The sequence below is a fragment of the Corapipo altera genome, unplaced genomic scaffold (genome assembly GCF_003945725.1).
Source record: "Corapipo altera isolate COAL_440 unplaced genomic scaffold, ASM394572v1 58, whole genome shotgun sequence".
Taxonomy (NCBI): Eukaryota; Metazoa; Chordata; class Aves; order Passeriformes; family Pipridae; genus Corapipo; species Corapipo altera.
In genome coordinates, this window is record NW_020884898.1 from 1,542,437 (window position 1) to 1,560,486 (window position 18,050).

At 37.6% G+C, this 18,050-nt stretch overlaps 1 protein-coding gene and 1 long non-coding RNA gene across 6 annotated transcripts in view; one reads left to right on the forward strand and one right to left on the reverse strand.

Moving 5' to 3' along the window:
* ALCAM (activated leukocyte cell adhesion molecule) overlaps positions 1-18,050 on the forward strand; it is a 117,776-nt gene that overhangs the window by 93,328 nt on the left and 6,398 nt on the right. The window contains exons 7-15 of one of the 2 annotated variants that reach the window (XM_027648714.1): positions 1,757-1,884; positions 3,525-3,654; positions 9,410-9,522; positions 10,377-10,512; positions 10,588-10,721; positions 12,191-12,323; positions 13,031-13,069; positions 13,385-13,502; positions 15,340-15,396. In XM_027648714.1, the coding sequence (XP_027504515.1) occupies positions 1,757-1,884; positions 3,525-3,654; positions 9,410-9,522; positions 10,377-10,512; positions 10,588-10,721; positions 12,191-12,323; positions 13,031-13,069; positions 13,385-13,502; positions 15,340-15,396 (988 nt within the window). The remainder of the gene's footprint in view (positions 1-1,756; positions 1,885-3,524; positions 3,655-9,409; positions 9,523-10,376; positions 10,513-10,587; positions 10,722-12,190; positions 12,324-13,030; positions 13,070-13,384; positions 13,503-15,339; positions 15,397-18,050) is intronic. The other variant, XM_027648715.1, reaches the window with a different exon arrangement.
* LOC113949741 overlaps positions 13,379-18,050 on the reverse strand; it is a 28,364-nt gene continuing 23,692 nt past the window's right edge. For 3 of the 4 annotated variants that reach the window (XR_003528546.1, XR_003528543.1, XR_003528545.1), the window contains 2 exons: positions 16,714-16,796; positions 13,379-13,484 (listed from right to left, as the gene is read on the reverse strand). This is a non-coding gene — a long non-coding RNA (uncharacterized LOC113949741). The remainder of the gene's footprint in view (positions 13,485-16,713; positions 16,797-18,050) is intronic. The other variant, XR_003528544.1, reaches the window with a different exon arrangement.

An 18,050-nucleotide genomic window follows, 5' to 3' on the forward strand; every position in this document is an offset into this window, starting at 1 on the left:
AGCAGCACACAGCATTGTACTGGACACCTTCTCTTCCTGTCATTAGGTTGCATCTTCCTCAGAAGAGTCACCTCTTCACCTTAGAGAACAGTTTAATTAGTCTTTTGGTATTTACTTCTGTGGATTTTTTTTTCCAGTTTAGAGAACTAAATTAAAAATTTGCTCCTGGTTGGTTGCAGTAGATAAGAAGTGTAAGATCCTCCTACAGGTGGTTTGCAAGAATGTTACTCTTGTTTAACTGTATCCAATTTTAATCCTATGCTGTTCATCTCTGTGGGAAAACCTGTTCAAAATTTAAATTCTAATGTCTTACTCTTTGTAAGTCCTCCCTTTTTAGTCTTGAGACAAAACCTAAGCAATTCCAGGACATATCTAGACATCCTTTATGATAACTTTTCACGTTTGGTCACCTTAGCATAAACTTGACAGAAGGAGGAACAAGTTTTATAACAGCCCCTGAAACTGAGTTTTTTGGCCCAGCAGCCACCAAGAGGTGTGCATGTCATTCCTGGCCAGCTATTTCATTGCATCTGTTCTATTCCATACCAGCAGCAATGCTGGAATTCCGTTTTCTAAGCAGGCAAAGTTGTGCTTCAACTCTGAAGGTACTGAGGTGGAAGGTCGTTTGGCTGTGGAAGGGAGCCGAGGCTATTGCATCTGAAGGAGGGAGGATGTAGCTTGTTGGAACAAACTACCCCTCCTTCTGTGAGGAGGGGTGAGATGCTGTGCTCTGTTAGGGCTCTCAGTCCAAAAGGCCACAATCAAATGCAGCTCCTGTTATTGAGAAATCCCATAGCAGAAGACAGACATGATAAATGCCTTAAGGGTTGGAAGGGCTGTAGAGCACACGCTTCACTAAACACACAAAATCACCTGTCAGGCGAGGGTTTCTCTGCTGTGTAGATTTTTTTAGTGTCTGATAAGGTGCACTGTACTGTATCTTAATGCAAGACTGGCATCTTTGATGGAATTTTATTTATGCTTCAAAATTAACACAGCGAGAGTCATCTGCCCATATTGTTTTCTTTAATTTTGTTCACTTTACTTTGTTTTAGAAAAATTATATTTAGGCCTCTACTTAGAAAGAATAGCATCTGTTAAAAATACTCTATCTTTGCCTCAAAAAAAATTACAAAAGTAAAATGTAAGTTATAGTTCAACTTCACTGAACATGACAGAAGTACGTTACATTTACTATTCTGTTGACTATGTTAAGGGTCCTATTATGTTCACCAAATTCATCTTTCTGAAAGCCTGTAGTGATCAGCATATAGAATAGTCTGCACATAGTCGCCTAGTTAATATTTCTTTCTTTTTAATGCCAGAAGGCTATTATCTAGTACTATTACAAGGCATTGAGAGCTTCAGTTGTTTTTCTGATTGCTGCAGTCCTCCAAACAGGGAACTTCACAGAGGACAAGTTAATCCCTCATAATGAAATCACACCATGAAGTGGTTCATACTAATCAGGGCTTCTTTTGCTTTTAAGCAGATGACATGGTTGTAATCATTGCTGTTTCAGTTACAGGTATTTTGGTGAAGAAAAATGAATTTTATGTCATATGACTTCTTTACACTTAATCGGCAAAAATATAGAAAGATTAACTTCAAGTTCTTTTATAAAAAGATCTACACATGCGAATATCTTCTCCTGCAGGATGATAAAATTGCATTCTCTTCGGCCATGAATATCATATGCATCGTTTTGCTGGGTGGATTATGCAGAAGCTATTAAATGTGTACATTATTTTCACAGATCCAACAGAGAAGGTGACTATTCAAGTGCTGTCACAAAGTAGGACCATTAAAGAAGGCGATAACATCACTCTGAAATGCTCAGGAAATGGCAACCCTCCTCCACAGGAGTTCCTGTTTTACATTCCAGTAAGTCCTGCCTTGCTGTCAGTGCCTAGTGAAATATTCTGTATCATCCCTTCCTACAGACATTGCTACATGTCAGTGTATACGTGATTTTATAACAAATGAAGGAAGGAATTCAATGCGACAAACACTGACGACAGACATTGGCCATTATATCAGGCCCTGAGAACTCCTCACCTCAGTTGGCAAAATATTTTTGAAAAAAAGTTGCTCCTTCCCCACAGCCCACCTGAATTTTTCAGAAGTTAGACCTACTAAAAATTACAAGGCTTCATTTCCCATCATTATATACTTTAATAAACAGCTTTGATGACAGCAGTTTAGCATCTTGAAGAAAACCATCTCATCTGTTGTCATAACAAAGTGAAAGTACAGGAAATTAACTTAGCTATTTTTTGGACTTTCATAGATGAATCTTTGTGCAATTTCTTTTCTTCAGTTAATGAATTGTTTGGTGGCATAAAACCACAAAAACTAATGTGTGTGACCGCACAGGAGAACAAATCTGTCAAATGTGTAAGACACAGACTGAGAAAAATAAAAGCTTTGTTACTATTAGTCTTCTTAGTATTGGTGAAATCCACAGACAGATGTGGCTTTATATTCCAAGACTTCTGGCCCTGCTTCCCATGTCCTGCTTCTTGCTCCTATATTATATCCCTTATTTGTTCCTACTGCAGTAGTGAGCAGAGCTGATCTTGAGAGAAGCCAAAAGAAGTGGCATGTTTTCAGGTGTTTCAAAATCAACATGTCACCATTTGAGCATAATTGTCATCTACTCTGGACTCCTGGCATGTCTGAGTTGCTGAAGAGCAGCAAGGGAAACTGGGAGCTGAAATCCTCTTATCTCAGAATGGCCATTTAGTCATCCTAAGAACTCACTAAATACCAGGAAAAAAGTGTATGGTATCTCTCCTCCACTATCACAGTCAGTGAGCTAAACACCCAAGTTTGCCTTATCTTCTCCCTGGTACCCGATACTAGTCCTTTTTCTCAAGGAGAGCTGGAGTTGGTGATTTCTTTGCAAGACTTATGGGTATTATAAATCTCTTTCTGGATTCAGAGATAGGAATTAGGGTATCAGTCTGTGCTTGTTTTAAAGCTGATCTTTCTGTCCATTGTAATCGGGGAAACTGGGGAACTGGACAGCCAGAAAGCAACACTTACTGGCTAATTCAAAACACAACTGTCTGTAGATAACTGCATAGAAAGTAGTGTATATCCTAACAAGTTCTGTATCATGATGTGGATAAAGCAAGGTTTGCTTGTGCCATTCAAGGTGTGTAATGCAGTACAGTTCACTTAATGATCTTTCCTCATCTGAATTTGTCATATCAGAATCAGATTTAAAAACACAAAATGTTTTGCTGCTTTGATTTCTGCAACACTTTTATTCGTAGACTGTGTCTTTCTACAAATGATTTAGTCATTCAGTTAAAAGAGTAAGCTTGTAGGTGTTTTTTTAGCTATGTTGTCATGTAGGAAGTAAACCTTACTCTATTTAATAGGTAGTTCCACTTCAGTGATGCTTTGTCTGTGTGTATTTTGGGGTATTTCATCATTTTTGTAATAAAAAATCCTCAACAAAAATTAATGGTTTTAGCAGGCCCATATACAATAAATGTTTTGTTTTCCATCTGCAGGGAGAAACAGAAGGTATAAGAAGCTCAGATACTTACGTAATGACAGATGTCAGGCGGAATGCAACAGGAGAATACAAATGCTCTCTGACTGACAAAAGCATGATGGATTCAACCACCATTACCGTGCACTGTAAGTCATTGCATTTTGCACTCCTGTCTAGGATACAAACTGACCTTGGACCTTCCAGAATGCCCTCTTTGCTTAGTTAGGTAGATTAGTTCAGTTGCTTACAGGAGAACTGAGTGAAACAGTTGGTTTGAAGTAGTGTCTGGTCATTTTTCTTTATTGTAATGTATTTCTGCTTGAAAATCCTAACTTTCTGTATTCATTTGCTTAGATACAGATTCACTTTATGTGACTTTTGTATAGTATATGATATTATTGCACTGTCACATACAGTGAGAATTTTGGTATTTTATATATCCCTCATGTGAACATATACGTGGCAGATTATTCTCCTCCAGCTGTGCCTTAGAATGCACACAAACACACAAGCTGATCCACAGTGATATCACTGAAAGTCGTTCTTCATAGCCAAGTTCATATTTACCTCAATGAGGGTAACATGTAAGGAGTGTAGAAAAGAGACTTAGGAAGTAATTTTGTTCACATAGGAAAAATTGCTTCTTTTACTTTTCCCAGAATCATGACAGCTACAGAGCTCAGTAAATTTTCTTTAGCTGGATACTATTTACTCACACTATCAGCAACACTTCAAAAGCAGCCATTGAACTGGTTGAACCACCGAAGCAATGGTTACTTTTAATTTCTTTATGTGAGAAAACAAGAGCAGGAACTCTTTCAAACTCTGCTCTGCTATCACAGGCTGTGAAATGAGACTCAGGTGGGTGGTAGTAGGTTTTCCCTAAAAACATTGATGGTTTGTAGTCTTCACAGTAGCACAAATACCTTTAGTAGTTGACAGGTTCAGAGAGATCTGATAGGTAATGAAGTTTAAAGGCTTCTGCAGTAGTTATACTTTACATAAAAAGAAATTTCGTGTTTGTATACTTGGTTTTGAATTTTTTTTTTCTTGGAAGAGTTACAATACATGCATAATATCACAGAATCACAGAATATGCTGAGTTGCAAGGGACCTACAAGGATCATTGAGCCCAACCTCTAGCCTTGCAGAGGACCAGCATGTGCCCAAGAGTAATATATCTGTACATGAATAATTACACTATTCCATTTAATGTGTATTTTGCCTTTAATAAGATCATCCACTGTCATCCTATTCCTCCCCCCCTCTTTTTGCCAAGAGTTGGTTGTGTAAGATCTGAAAAGAACCCTGTGCTACTGCCTCCTAACTGCCCAATATCAAAAGTAGATTGCTGGTCTTTTGCTCTGGTATGACTGACCCTTTTATTTTACTCCAAGTGTCTACTTATACTTTGATAAATAGTTATTCTAAAGAATGGCTTCCTCAGCTCCAAGTGATTTATAACAAACCAGTTTTCCTTTCTCTATTTTCTCTGCATGTTGGAAGAGCTTTAGTATGCCAGAGAAGCATGTATTTTCTTGGCACAAGTCTTTCCAGTGTTGGCAGCTAGTGCAGCTACTCGGAACTCATAGGTACACTGTAGCACCCTATTGCTTCTCTTCACTTAGGATTCATTTTGTTATGTTCTGTTTTTCCAAAATACCGCTACCTGCAATAAAGCCGTTGTTTAACTGAGGCACAGTGGCCTGGAATAGTTCTGTAATTCCTGAATATCCAGACAATGCCCCGTCTTTAAGGTATTTTGGTGTCTTGCCTTATGCTGGTCTAAAGCATTTCTGCAGCACATTTTTTCCTCCTTCAAATAATACTTACTATCAAATCCTACTTTTTCTCCCTCTTTTGCTTTATTGCTTACCTTTCCACATATAGATGAATATTTCTGTCTATGCTGTTACACCTGAAAAAGCCTTGATTAGGAGTCAGGGCTTTCCATTTCTTCACATCCAATCTCAGCATTTTAGCTTTTTTATTTTCTTTTTAAGAAGCCCTAAACCACGAACACAAGAAGAAGGCGGCAGTATAATAATTTTGGTTTTAATCTGGGAAACTATTTATAGTAATTTGTTATATTTTCAATGTAGTGTTTTTTCACAAACAGATTTTATTGAGCATTATAATTACACTGGTTCCTTTCATTGTCTAGGTAGAGAAAGCTTCTTGCTGGTATGAAAAAACATTGTCCTGTCATAGCCCTCAAGTATTTTTGTAGGAAAATATTCTGGCTGAATACTGAACTCTTTTTTTTCCAAGGTGAATATAAATTATAAGACTCACGGAAAGCTGAAAATTTACAGTAAAGCATCTGAGTTACCTGTAATGTTTAGGGAAATACTTTATTTATAAAGAAAATTACGGAGGGAGGCGAAAGATTCTCTTACCTTACCCACAGAATATAAAGGACAAATTGGACAACTCAAGCTCTTGTCCCTCAGAGCAGGATTTGCTCAGCCAGGTCCCAATGTAAAGTCCAGCAGAACTGAGTACTTGCAGTTGGCATGATGTGTCCCTCAAGAGAGGGAGCAACAGAACGGGATTTATGTTGTGAGTTTGGTTTTTTTTACACTGTGTTGTAATTTTCCTACCGGCTCTGATCCTTGAATGAGTTCATCCAGGATCAGATAAGTAAAACTGGCAGAGGCCAGGAAGTAACAGGCCAGGGCAAAAGGCATTTGCAACCACTTAAATGGATAGAGAAGCACACCCTGTGTGAGGCAAGGAAAGCAACTAACAGTAGAGGACCTTCCCTCAGTTATAAAGAAGCAAGTCTTTCAGCCCACGGTCCCTTTTCATTACCTATTGCTATGGGGATTTGAAAAACTTGGTCTAGTGTTGATGTGTCCCTGCCCATGGCAGGGGTACTGGATGTAGATGATCTTTTAGGTCCCTTCCAGCCTAAACTATTCTATGATTCTCTAATTGTTTCTGCATGTAGAACTCAGTATGGAGTAAATAGATCTGTGGAACTTCTTCTTTGTGATGCTTTTCTTTCTGCTAAAATGTGTTTTCTGGGGAAATAGTTTTGCAAACCTTCCAGTAAATTAAAGGGTTTAGAAATTTAGCATTTATGTTTCTCTATAGATATTTTTATAGCCTTGTCTTGTCTTGTCTCTTCTTTCAGTAAAGTCATTGAAAATACCTTTTGAATTTTACATGGAAAAATCTATTCTCAGTATACTAGGAGAAGTTTCTGGTTTTCTGCTAATATATTTATGGAGTTCAGACAACAGGAAAGTATTGTGCATAGTTTTCCCAGCTGTAGCACAGTATTCCATCAGAAGTCTCTGTTAAATGCTGGGAGTCTGTCCTGTATGTGCCACAGAGTTTCAAAACTGAAACATATGCTCCAGTCTTCCCCACATTAATTCCATATCTCTCTCACATGATGTGGTAACGTGTGCAGAATGCACTATATGTCTCTTCCCTGCACTACTTGGTATGCAAAGACAGCACTGAAATCAATGCAAGACTTCAAGTGAGACCACATTAAGAGTGAGCATATATTGAAAATGCTGCCTGATGAGAAGCTTGTTTCTGAATAACATTTTAAAGCCAAACAGGAAATGTACAGAAAATTCTTGCAGAAAAGTTTTTCTTTCAGTGAAAACAAAAATTTAATTTTGACAGTCTAATGTATGCAAGAAATATTTTCTCCTCATACTTCTGTACCAAGGAGAGATTACTTACTAATAGAGCATAAAAGTAGAGAGGTAAAAGTATCTACATCCCATTTCTTTGTGAGCCCTACAGATAAACTGGCAGAATATTAATCCAAATCAAATTGCTCATGTAGAGTTCCTAGAGGGGATCCTATGTTAAACAGTAGCTTAATTCTGTACTTGCCTCATAAATCACCTTGCAAATACTACTCTGAGCTATGGAGTTTGTCTCATACACTGTAAATTTTCCTGAACTTCTGTAGCAACCAAGACCACTGTGTGAGAGGGATTGTACTCTCAGTTATACCGCAAAAAGAGGCTGGGGCTGCACATGCATACTACCCTGGAGGAGTACTGGGCTGAAGGATTGCTCTGGGCTCAGTGTCAGTCTTGCCTGAGATGAAGGGAAAAAATTTCATGAGTTTCTGTTTCTTATGGTGTATGTGAGAGGAATGCCTCCTGTATGGTCTTTGGTGATCTTGGGTTTGAGGTGCTGTCCTGCTTCAGAGAACAAAGGGTTTAAGTAGATGTTGAAGGAAATTCACCTTGAGGGAGGAAAAAAAAATCTTAGCTTTTTTCTTCAACCACCCCTCTGCCTTGGTAGATGTGCTTAAGAGTAACAGCAAGAAGAAACACATCCCGTACACCATCGAAATCTATACACTATCTCACTGGATGAGTCTTGTCTTTATTTCTGTTTTTGTTTTCTGGAAGCCACAGTAACATAGTTTGGTTGCATTTACTACTTCCAGGAGGCAGAAGGAGAAATCCCTGTAGGAATACAAGAAACAAGATGCCATTTTATCTCTTCATCAAGATCTTTGATTCATTTGCAGATGAAAGTACAGTTCTTGTGACCCCTTGGACTAGACATTAGGCTGGTAACAAAGATAATAATATGGACTAGTAGTACAGGATGAACCCTTGTTGTTCCCTGAAGTTCTACCTTTAATTACAGTGGTGTTCCCAGGGCAACCACTGAATGAAGCCAGTAGTGAAGTTCAGTGTTTTGTTAAGGAAAACTCACTTTCCTGTAGCAACTGTGATTTTTGTCTGCAGCTTTTTTTCAACTCTGCTTAAAAACCAAAAGGATGCTTTGCAATCCTTTTTCAGCAAATTCTCTATTTGTGATGAAGTCGTGTGCATCTGAGACTGCACATGTATGTGTGTGTGTATGTGCACTCATCTGTGTTAGTCATTTGACCAGGCAACTTGGCTTTCAAGCAAGGCACTGTGAGAGGGGAAGCAAAACAGATTTAGCTTGGCAAACCCTGCTTTTTTTTTTCAGTTTGGGATTTTCTTTCAAAAAAAAAAAAAAAAACAAAACAAAACCACAAAAACAACAAAAACCAACCAACCAGCTAACTAAAAAACCCCACCAACATTGCCAGCCCACTAACACCTTATACTAAGAAAAATCTAGAGCAGTGTTTCGTGACATGTCTGTTACTGGCTCTCACCATGCCTTATGTCAAACACAGCTATCCATGACTGCAATTTCCCTGGAGCTTAAACGTGTCAGGCAGAGCTTGGACTCTTTTCAGTTACACAAAAATAGCATTTTAAGTTACAAATGAGAACAAATATATCAAGGGGCCTCATGTGCAGCCCCCCAAACCTATAATTCAGACTTCTCACTTCAGTCAGTATCATGTCTCATGCACCCTCTGTTTGACCATTGTCATCCCCTCCAGATTCTGAGGGTAAAAATCATCGTTTTATCAGATTAAAGGAAATTACCCCTTGTCCTCCTGTCTTTTTCTTGACACTTACTATTTAGGTTAACCTGTCCCCACCTGCACGAGTTCTCCCCTGAAGATGTATTTCTACCTGGCCCATACCAAGCTACCCTCACAGGAGTCTGTGCTTCCCCTTTCAAGATGCACATACTGCTGTGTGAAGTACTTCTTCAACTTCTTGTGCCTACTTTGTCATTCTTTCAGCAATACAAGGTGAAAAAAATGTATCCATTTGTCTAGTGATTAGTGAGGTTTTGCTTTTCCTTTTAGCCTATAATTACAGCAGAAATATGAATGTTCTGCAATGCCTATTTTAGAATAATTCTCTCATCTCCCTTACTTGTAAAATTGACTTAGATTTTATTGAAGAAGTGAAATCTTGAATTTAATGAGTGCAATTAGTCACATTTTCTTTTCTTGGTAAGCCTTTGAAATGGGCCAGGCTTTCCGAGATTAACTTTTGACAAATGTTCTTTCTATCCCAGATTTGGATTTGCAGCTTACTCCTAGTGGAGAAGTCACAAAACAGATTGGAGAGGCCCTGCCTGTGTCATGCACAATTTCTTCGAGTAGAAATGCAACTGTGTTTTGGATAAAGGTCAGTAATTCATCTACTTCATGCTTCATCTGAGTATTCACCTCTTCATATTATTGCTGCTACTTCAGTGTTTTGGAAGGAAGGAAGGAAGGAAGTTGTTCATTGGGCTTTTTAAAGAATATTGTTAAATGGGTCTTATGCATATGGCTAAAATGAGAGCTACTCACTCACAGTGATGACTGAAAATCATTTACTGTAATTATCAGTTCAGTTTTCAAATGCAGAGAAGTAATGCATACTGTAACACAAACATAACTTTTTTGAAATAGACTTCAGAAGGCCCTTTGAGAATCAGGTTCCTCTAAGAAAGAAAGCAACCCCATTTGGAAGAATTTTGGTGCATTGTTTTCTCAGAGTCAAGCTTGATCTTGTTTCCAGTAAACATAATAAAAGGACAAAGCAGGCTGAGAGATCAGATGTTAGCACTGGGTGTTGAGTGGCTGGTACCAAATCTGCAGTGCTGGAAACTTGAAATAATGATGTCTGATGGTTGTTTATGAGCATATGTTGATCTCAGAAGCCTGGCCCAGAGTGGAGTTGCTTGCGTTTCAAACAGTTTGTACCAGTAGTGGTTTTGGCTAATCTACTAGGAAAGCTCAGAGCTAATAACTATGCCCTTCTTTTGAAAGCAAAGTTGTTCAAGAAGAAGGGAGGTGACTCGCATAAATCTCCAGTAGTTTCCACTTTTCATGCTGTATATTGAAATGTAATTTTTAATGGGGAAACACCTTAAGAGTAAGGCTCCAATTTGCCAAAGCATGTGAAAACTTCTGTTGAAAGTAATCATATTTTTAATTTAGGGATTAATGTATCGTGAGTTAATCTCTGTCACTTCTAACTCCTTACTTTATCAGGACAATACCAGAATGCAAACAAGTCCATCATTTTCAAGTCTTCAGTATCAAGATGCTGGAAACTACGTCTGTGAAACTACTCTACAGGAGGTCGAAGGATTAAGGAAAAGACAGACACTTAAACTTATTGTGGAAGGCAAGTGAGCAGATAGTTATGATGATTAATTGTTCTTTTTGAACAAAAGGATTAACTGTAATATTGTTCTTGTAGGAAAACCTCAAATCAAAATGACGAAGAAAACCAACACAAATAAAATGTCTAAAACAATTATCTGCCATGTGGAAGGTTTCCCCAAACCAGCAGTACAGTGGACAGTTACTGGTACTGGAAGCATCATAAATAAAGCAAGTATCTTTCTTATTACTTTATTCACCTAAAAATAATGTGCAAATTAAAATCCAGGAACATTTTTCAGATAGTGAGATTGAAGAAAATGAGTCTTTTTTCATTTATCTAAGAGAAGGTTAAGTGGTAGCTGTAGCTACATGGTCCTTACAAGGATGATTTTTTTATGATAAAGGTTTTTTGAATAGAGCAGGTGAAGAGGCAAAGGAGATTCACTGGCTACAAGCCAAAACTGGAAGGAAAAGGTTACAAATGAAATATGCATTTTTTTAAGTGAAGGTACTTAGTGTCTAATGTGCTGATTTTGCCATTGCATAAAGACTTTGCAAATATTGGTGGAACTACAGAACTTATATTAGAAAGCAAATGGGTACTTGCTGTAGGCATTAACTGGGTGAAATGCAATGAAATGTGGCATGTATGAGTCAGAAATTACTTTCAGTATCGTTCCTTATGGGCTTTGCAGCTTTTATCCTAATTTTTATAGTTGCTTTTGTATGGTTATGCCTGTTGTTTCTCACTGGAAACAGAACGGTAATGCATTCATCCTGAGGGATAAATAAGAAGTACCCATATATAGCAGGGAAAATACCTGGAAAATAACCAAACTGAAGTATTTTGGTATTGATTACCGCATCCCATGCAAAGCATTGCTACATTTTGCCTTAGCAGGAAGAATAAATGAGACCTCTCTACAAACGTTCAGTGACTGGAAGTACAATGCACAGTGCTCCTGTAGATTTCATTTTCAAATGAAATTTCATATATTTTCAAATAGGTTTTGCTTTAAGCCTACAGAAATTATGTATAGCTGTCAAAATGTGTCCATTTACTTGAAGCTATAGGGCAGGATTTGTCTTGAAGTTATACAAATGATTGAAAATCATTTTCTCTGGATGTTGCATTAATCCAAGAATGATGTACAGCAAATTTAAGGAACAACACATCACTATTACAGTACAGCTATTGCAGGTGCTACTAAATACATGTAGGTTTGCAAAATAATGCTTAGTGTGGAAACAACTTGGAAAGCTGGAAAGCGGAAAACTTAGAACAGTTCTTTTCCTTATAAAGATATAAATGAAAAACAGCAAGATGGAAAGAAAGGATAGCTTAGAAGTTTGGGTTTTTCTTGAAGAATTTTATCACTTGGAATATTTTTTTGAATAGTTGAAAGAAAAGCAAATACAGAATGTGGTTACCTTTCTTTAAAAAAGCCTCTTTATCATTGATCTTCCAGTGCACACTATACTGTCTATAACTAGATATGTTGCAAAAGTGTTTTCTTTCAAGTATTCACATTACCATTTAATAAAATAATGCATATTTCAATTGCTATTGTTTGGAAAACTGAAGTATTTGTTGAAAGTCATTTCCCTCTGAATATTTTCAATGTGTAATACAGGTAGTGCATGTATTGTTTTTTGCTTTTTTAAAGGATACTAATCTTCATTTTTTACCTTTTCAGACAGAGGAAACAAAATATGTTAATGGGAAATTTGCCAGTAAAATTATAATTGCTCCTGAGGAAAATGTGACTTTAACTTGCATTGCAGAAAATGAGCTAGAAAGGACTGTGACCTCCATGAATGTCTCTGCTAGTGAGTGTCCTATAAAGATCATTTCCTTAAAGTTATAGTTTCTCCTAAAGTACCCACACATCTCACTGAAATGAAGAGTAGGTCTGCTTAGTAATGTTGATACAAAGATATTTAACCTTTTTGTCTTAAGTCAAGCAATTGTAAATCCACTCTGGATCGGTAGTACATAAAATTTATTGATAGCTTTCTAGATGAAGTGACTTAGTCTTCATGACTTTCTTGGCTAGCTATCTATTTACAACAGTAAACAATATAACAAAATAATACTACAACATAATAGTGCAAAATATTGCAAAATAATACTTTATTAACAAGAGAGAAGTCTTTATTTATTATTAAATTAACATAATGTTTTAGTCTCCAAATTCCAGTTTATTACTACCGGTATGACTTGACTCACAACAGAAATAAGCCAATACTGGGCTTTAATCAGATGCCACTTTTCAGTGATGAAAGGTAGTGAAAAGCTACAGTTTGTGGAAGGGTAGCACACTTTAATATTACAGATTTTGAGTAAGATTCTTCAACTGGATATATTATATTACAAAGGAAACAAACACCTTTGTTTAAAGATGAGATTAATTACCTTGTTTGGCAAACACTGCATTAGTTTCAGTTTTTGTTATTGCAGTAAATAGGCAATTAAAGGTGATGTTCAGGTCTAATACATTTTGTCTTTAATTTAATTTTAACATTTTTCATTTCAGTAAGTATTCCAGAATATGATGAGCCAGAGGATAGAACTGGTATGTATGGTTTTGTGTCTCTATAACCCTTTCTTTTGATTGTCTTAGTCAATCATGGCACAAGCTATTTCAAATTAAGTCCACCTTTGAGGGACTGTGGAAATTTTGCACTGACACTATGTAGGTCTTGAACTAAGACGTGATTTTCTTGAAGCTTAAAAGATAAAAGTACATTTAAAGAACAATGCCTACATTTTTTGTTTTATTTATTTTGACTTGCTGACCCCTTTTCCTGTTTCTGATGAAAATTCTTTAGAACTGGTGTAATGTTTTACTTTGTCATAACTCATCTCTAACTTTTCTTCTTTGCTTCAGATGACAATAGCGAAAAGGTTAATGACCAGGCAAAGCTAATAGTGGGAATTGTGGTCGGTCTTCTGCTGGTCGCCCTGGTTGCAGGTGTTGTCTACTGGCTCTATGTGAAGAAATCAAAGTAAGAATTTATGAAAAACTTCATAATAAATTCGAAAAAGAATAACCATAGGCAGACGTGTATGTTCACCTGTTTTCCTTCTTGCAGCGTTCCAGTAGTCATGGGTGGGGAAAAGCTGTTACAGTACGTGCACTTAATAGAAAAAGGAAACTTGATACCTCTGGTTGGCTTGTCCTAATGCGTAACAGGACTCATCTCCTGGAGGTGGGGGTCTAAGATTTTCAAAGATTTTAGCTGTAATGAGGTTGTCTTTCCTGACAGCCAAGTCTGTGCTGGCTCTTGCATTTAAACATAGCACCTACTACTTAATTATGGAACTTGATGTGTGGGAGTCTGTGTGGCTTTGCTGGTGCTACAAACTGTCTTCATCATTTCCTTTAAATATTGAATAACTTACAGAATAAGACTAAACCATCTCAGGGAGAAGAGTTGTTTTGTTCATAGGTACTTTGAGATCTCTGAAGTAAAGCTGGTAAAGGTAGAGCATGTGTTGCTGAAAAGTCTGGAAGCTATTATCCAAATCAATATGCTTTAGCCATCCTAGGCATAGAACGGGATTTGCCAGTGAGGCCTGCTTGCTTTCAAGTTTCTTCGTTATCGCAGGCTCACTTCAGAAAATAAATTGGATGATCTCAGGAAGTGACCACGTTTCTGCATCCTTTTGAAGTTGGTCATGACTGCATGCCATTTGGCCTTATCCCTGTACAGTTGTCTCCAGGGAGAACTGAGGGCAGGCTTGCTTTCTGAAGGGCTCCTTACAGCTGCTTCTTACCAGGGGAGATTAGGGTAGTTATGCATAACATGCACAAATCAGTACAGGTGTAAAAGTAGTCTTAAAGTTCAATTGTTCTTTCTATGGCCTTTCATTAAAATTAGATCAAATTAGATCTAAAATATACCAGTTGGATTTTACTATGAACAAATGTGTTTTCATTTATGTTATCCTTTTTTTAGATAATACATAAGGACTTTACTTCAGCCATAAGTGATCAGATTTTGGAAGTTTTTCAAATACAGAATTGTTACAAATCACCCAAGCACAGAACCACACTCAAGATATAATACATGGAGGGGGTTTTTGTAAAGCTTATACTTCTTTTGGTAAAAATTAAAAAGGATAACATACAGTGCTCTTCCACTCACATTTTGCTACTGTTGTGATAATATCTAGAATAATTTTCTTTTTTTCGTTCCTTTTTGAATATGTGAATGTGGAATCATAAAACTGGTTCACTGGTTTGGGTTTTTGGGGTATAAGGAAGGCAGAGAAGGTAAAATAAGTAACTTTTCTTGTACCATTATGTAGTGTGGGGAGAGCTAACAGCAGTTGTAGAATATAACATGAGATTATTAACTAAAATAACTTTTTCTGCTTCAGAGATAACATACAGCATATTCTAAATGGACAACACTTACTTTCCTCAAGCTTAGAGGAAAAATTAAAACTAGAATTGATTAGAGAGGTTCACTGGAAAAAACCCCAAACTTTTATAGTTATATAATAGTCTCCATATTTGATATAGGGTTACTGGCTTCTAAAACCCTTAATTGATGCATCATCATTGACAGTCTCCTGTTCTCAGGATATATTTAAGTTGATCTGCTTTTTGTACACCATACTTGCAAGAGGAAGCAGAGTGCCAGTACCTATTCTGACAAAGTTTTCATTATGAGTTAGAGCCTAGAAGTCAAAGTAGACCACGTAAAAAGCACCTTATGCCTCTAGACACAATCTGTGTCTAATGACAACCCCTCCATCTCTATACAGGCCAGCAGTTCATAGTTATTTTTTAAACCCACCCTTGACCAGTAACTCAACTAATCTCTATCCCCAAAGTGACGCCAAAGGAAAGTCTGAGAAGGCAGCAGCACAGAACTTTGCAAGTCTGCCGAGGCAAGAAAAACATTACTTTTTTGTTATTGGTGTTGTGGTTTGTACAATATTCTATTGTCTTGTCATCCACACTAAGTAGGAATTATACTTGTAGCCTTGGAATATGTTCACAATAAATCACTTGTACAGTTGTTCACTGCCTCAGCTCCACTTGATGGAAAAACTGATTATTGCCACATACTCTTTTCAGTATGAATATTATCCCATAAATAAGGGACTCATCTGTATTCCACATCCTGCAACCCCCTCTTAAATAAAGAGTTGAGGCTACCTACCCCAGCATGCCTTGTTTCTCCTTCATCTGAGCAGAAGGCCAAACACTTGTTCTCTGCAGATTTCTCCTTTTTCCAAAAAGGATGTTGTAAACTAATCTGCACTGAACAGAATATATCTTAGCACTTCAGCATATTTCTAAAATTTTTGTGTCAGACCTCAGTTGAGTGATTCTAGGATATCCATCTTCAGTAGATCCTTCGTCTATGAAATTTTCACCTTGCCAGAAACAGCTGAGGGTACAGCAGAAATTAAAGATTTGGAATGGAAATAGTGCACTCAGCAGCACCCTGTACCCTTGCTCTCTAGTCATGGAAGTTCTGCATGTAGATCGGACCTTTGCCACATTTTTGTGCCTGAGGTCTGGAGATGCACAAATCTCAAGTCACATGAGGCTGGATTGAGGTTAAAGTGGTTTAAAATCTGGTGAAGGAAAGTTCAGCTGGGCAAGTTGATGCACAGCAGCAGCCTTAAGATTGTTCATACTCAGAGCACACCAAACTCTTCAAATACTTTTTAGGTCCCAGTAGTCAAAAACGTTACTAGTTTCTCTGAAACTGAACAGTTGAAGCATAGCAATAAAAATATCAGCCTTTCTGATATTTTATAAGAAACAATAATATGAATCCAAATATGTAGGAAACTTGCTGTATGTTATGAAAAAGACTCATTTGTATTGAGTTTTGTGCTGTTCCCTTCCAGGGAAAAGACATAGTTACATGACACAAATCCTCTGTAAAAGGCCACCACATAAATTAAAAAATTGCCACCAATTTCTTGGTGACTGGAATATTTTTCTAATATCTCTTTTTCCTTGCTGATGGACATTGAAAATAATTGGAGGAAGTGCAAGGCAAGATTGGGGTAAATAGGAGGAGATTGCCGATAGTCCACATTTGGATGTACAGATCATCAGCTCCTAGAAAATTTTTTGCATCAGTGCAGTTGAGTGTCTGATGTGCCTTTCAAAAGGGATACAAGCTTTAATGAAATTCTTGGCTCTTGCTTCAGCATACAGAACTACACTGATGTCTGTCCTCTTACCTGTCATGGTCTCAAGCTTGGGTAACAAGGAAAACCAGCACTGCCTACTGTCTTCTTAAACATTGTTGAGGGCAAGGCCTGGACTTGCAAGATGAAAAGAAATCAGAAATTAAAACCCTACAACAATTTTTGGGACACCTATATGCAGTCTGTATTTACAGTACAACAGGCAAAACAATTGACATGGAAAATGTATCTGAACAAAATCTATTAAAATAGCAGCCTCTCAAAATGCATACATTCCAAAGAAAGCTAAAAACCTCACTTCAGTATTACTTGCAAAGAGATTTTGATTAGGAATCTCTGAGGATAATTATTTTCCTGAAGAGCAAGCATAGATATGTGTAAAGTATGAGTCATAATTTTAGCTCAGAATGATTCATGTTTTACAAATTAATTTAAAAAAAAAAAGAATAAGTAAAGCCATATTTATACATCCAACTTCTCACTCCTCAGAACAACAGGGCCAGAGCACGGGAAGGTGTGGGCTTTGTTTGTGGAGCTGCAGATAATGTTACAGTGTGAGAGAGTGCTCCAGGCCTGGGCAGAGTGGGCTGTCTACCCTTTCTGGCAAATCCTCAGGAATATTTCTGTCCATTTGGACTACATTCCCCAGCTGCTCAGATATCAGGAAGTTGCTCTTGAGTTGCAAATGGAGTGAGCTGACAGGAGTTAATGCACGAAGAGTAAGGAACAACTGTTGTTGAATGTTAAGCTGGCAAAGGACCATTTGTCCTGTGCCTCAATCACCTCAGGAAGCGATGGAAACCATGTTTTGAGACATTTCTGTTACAAACCCAAGCCACGTCTGTCGAGCCCTGAGGATTGGTGCCATGCCAGAGTCGGCTGTTCCTCTGCTGTTGGCAGAGCACTGCCAGTGGATCACAGTGCTGCAACTTAGCACAAAATTACTCTTGTGTCTTTTAACGACACTATTTAAACAGCACTAAAAAAGGCAGCAGTATTGTTTGTGCTAAGGTGGTTAATCTGCCTAGATATTGCTATTTGGGGAACAACAAAAAAAAGGGTCAGCAAGGTCACTGAACCATCATAAATAAACAGCTGCATTTCAGTCTCGGGCATTGAGAATCGAAATCCATCTGATTGTCAGACATGAAAAACTGCTGCTACTCTCATTTCAAGCAAGCGGTTTATAACATCCTCAGAAAGAGTTCTGGATCTCCTGCCTCTTTCAAAGTCACAGTGTTCCCCTTTAGGTCTCCCGTTTTCACTCATTGTGGCTTTAGGAAAATAGAGGTGACATTTAGTTTCATTGAATGCAGAACTGAAATAGAGCACTTTATAACTCAAAACCTGATCTCATTGCAGCATCTCCT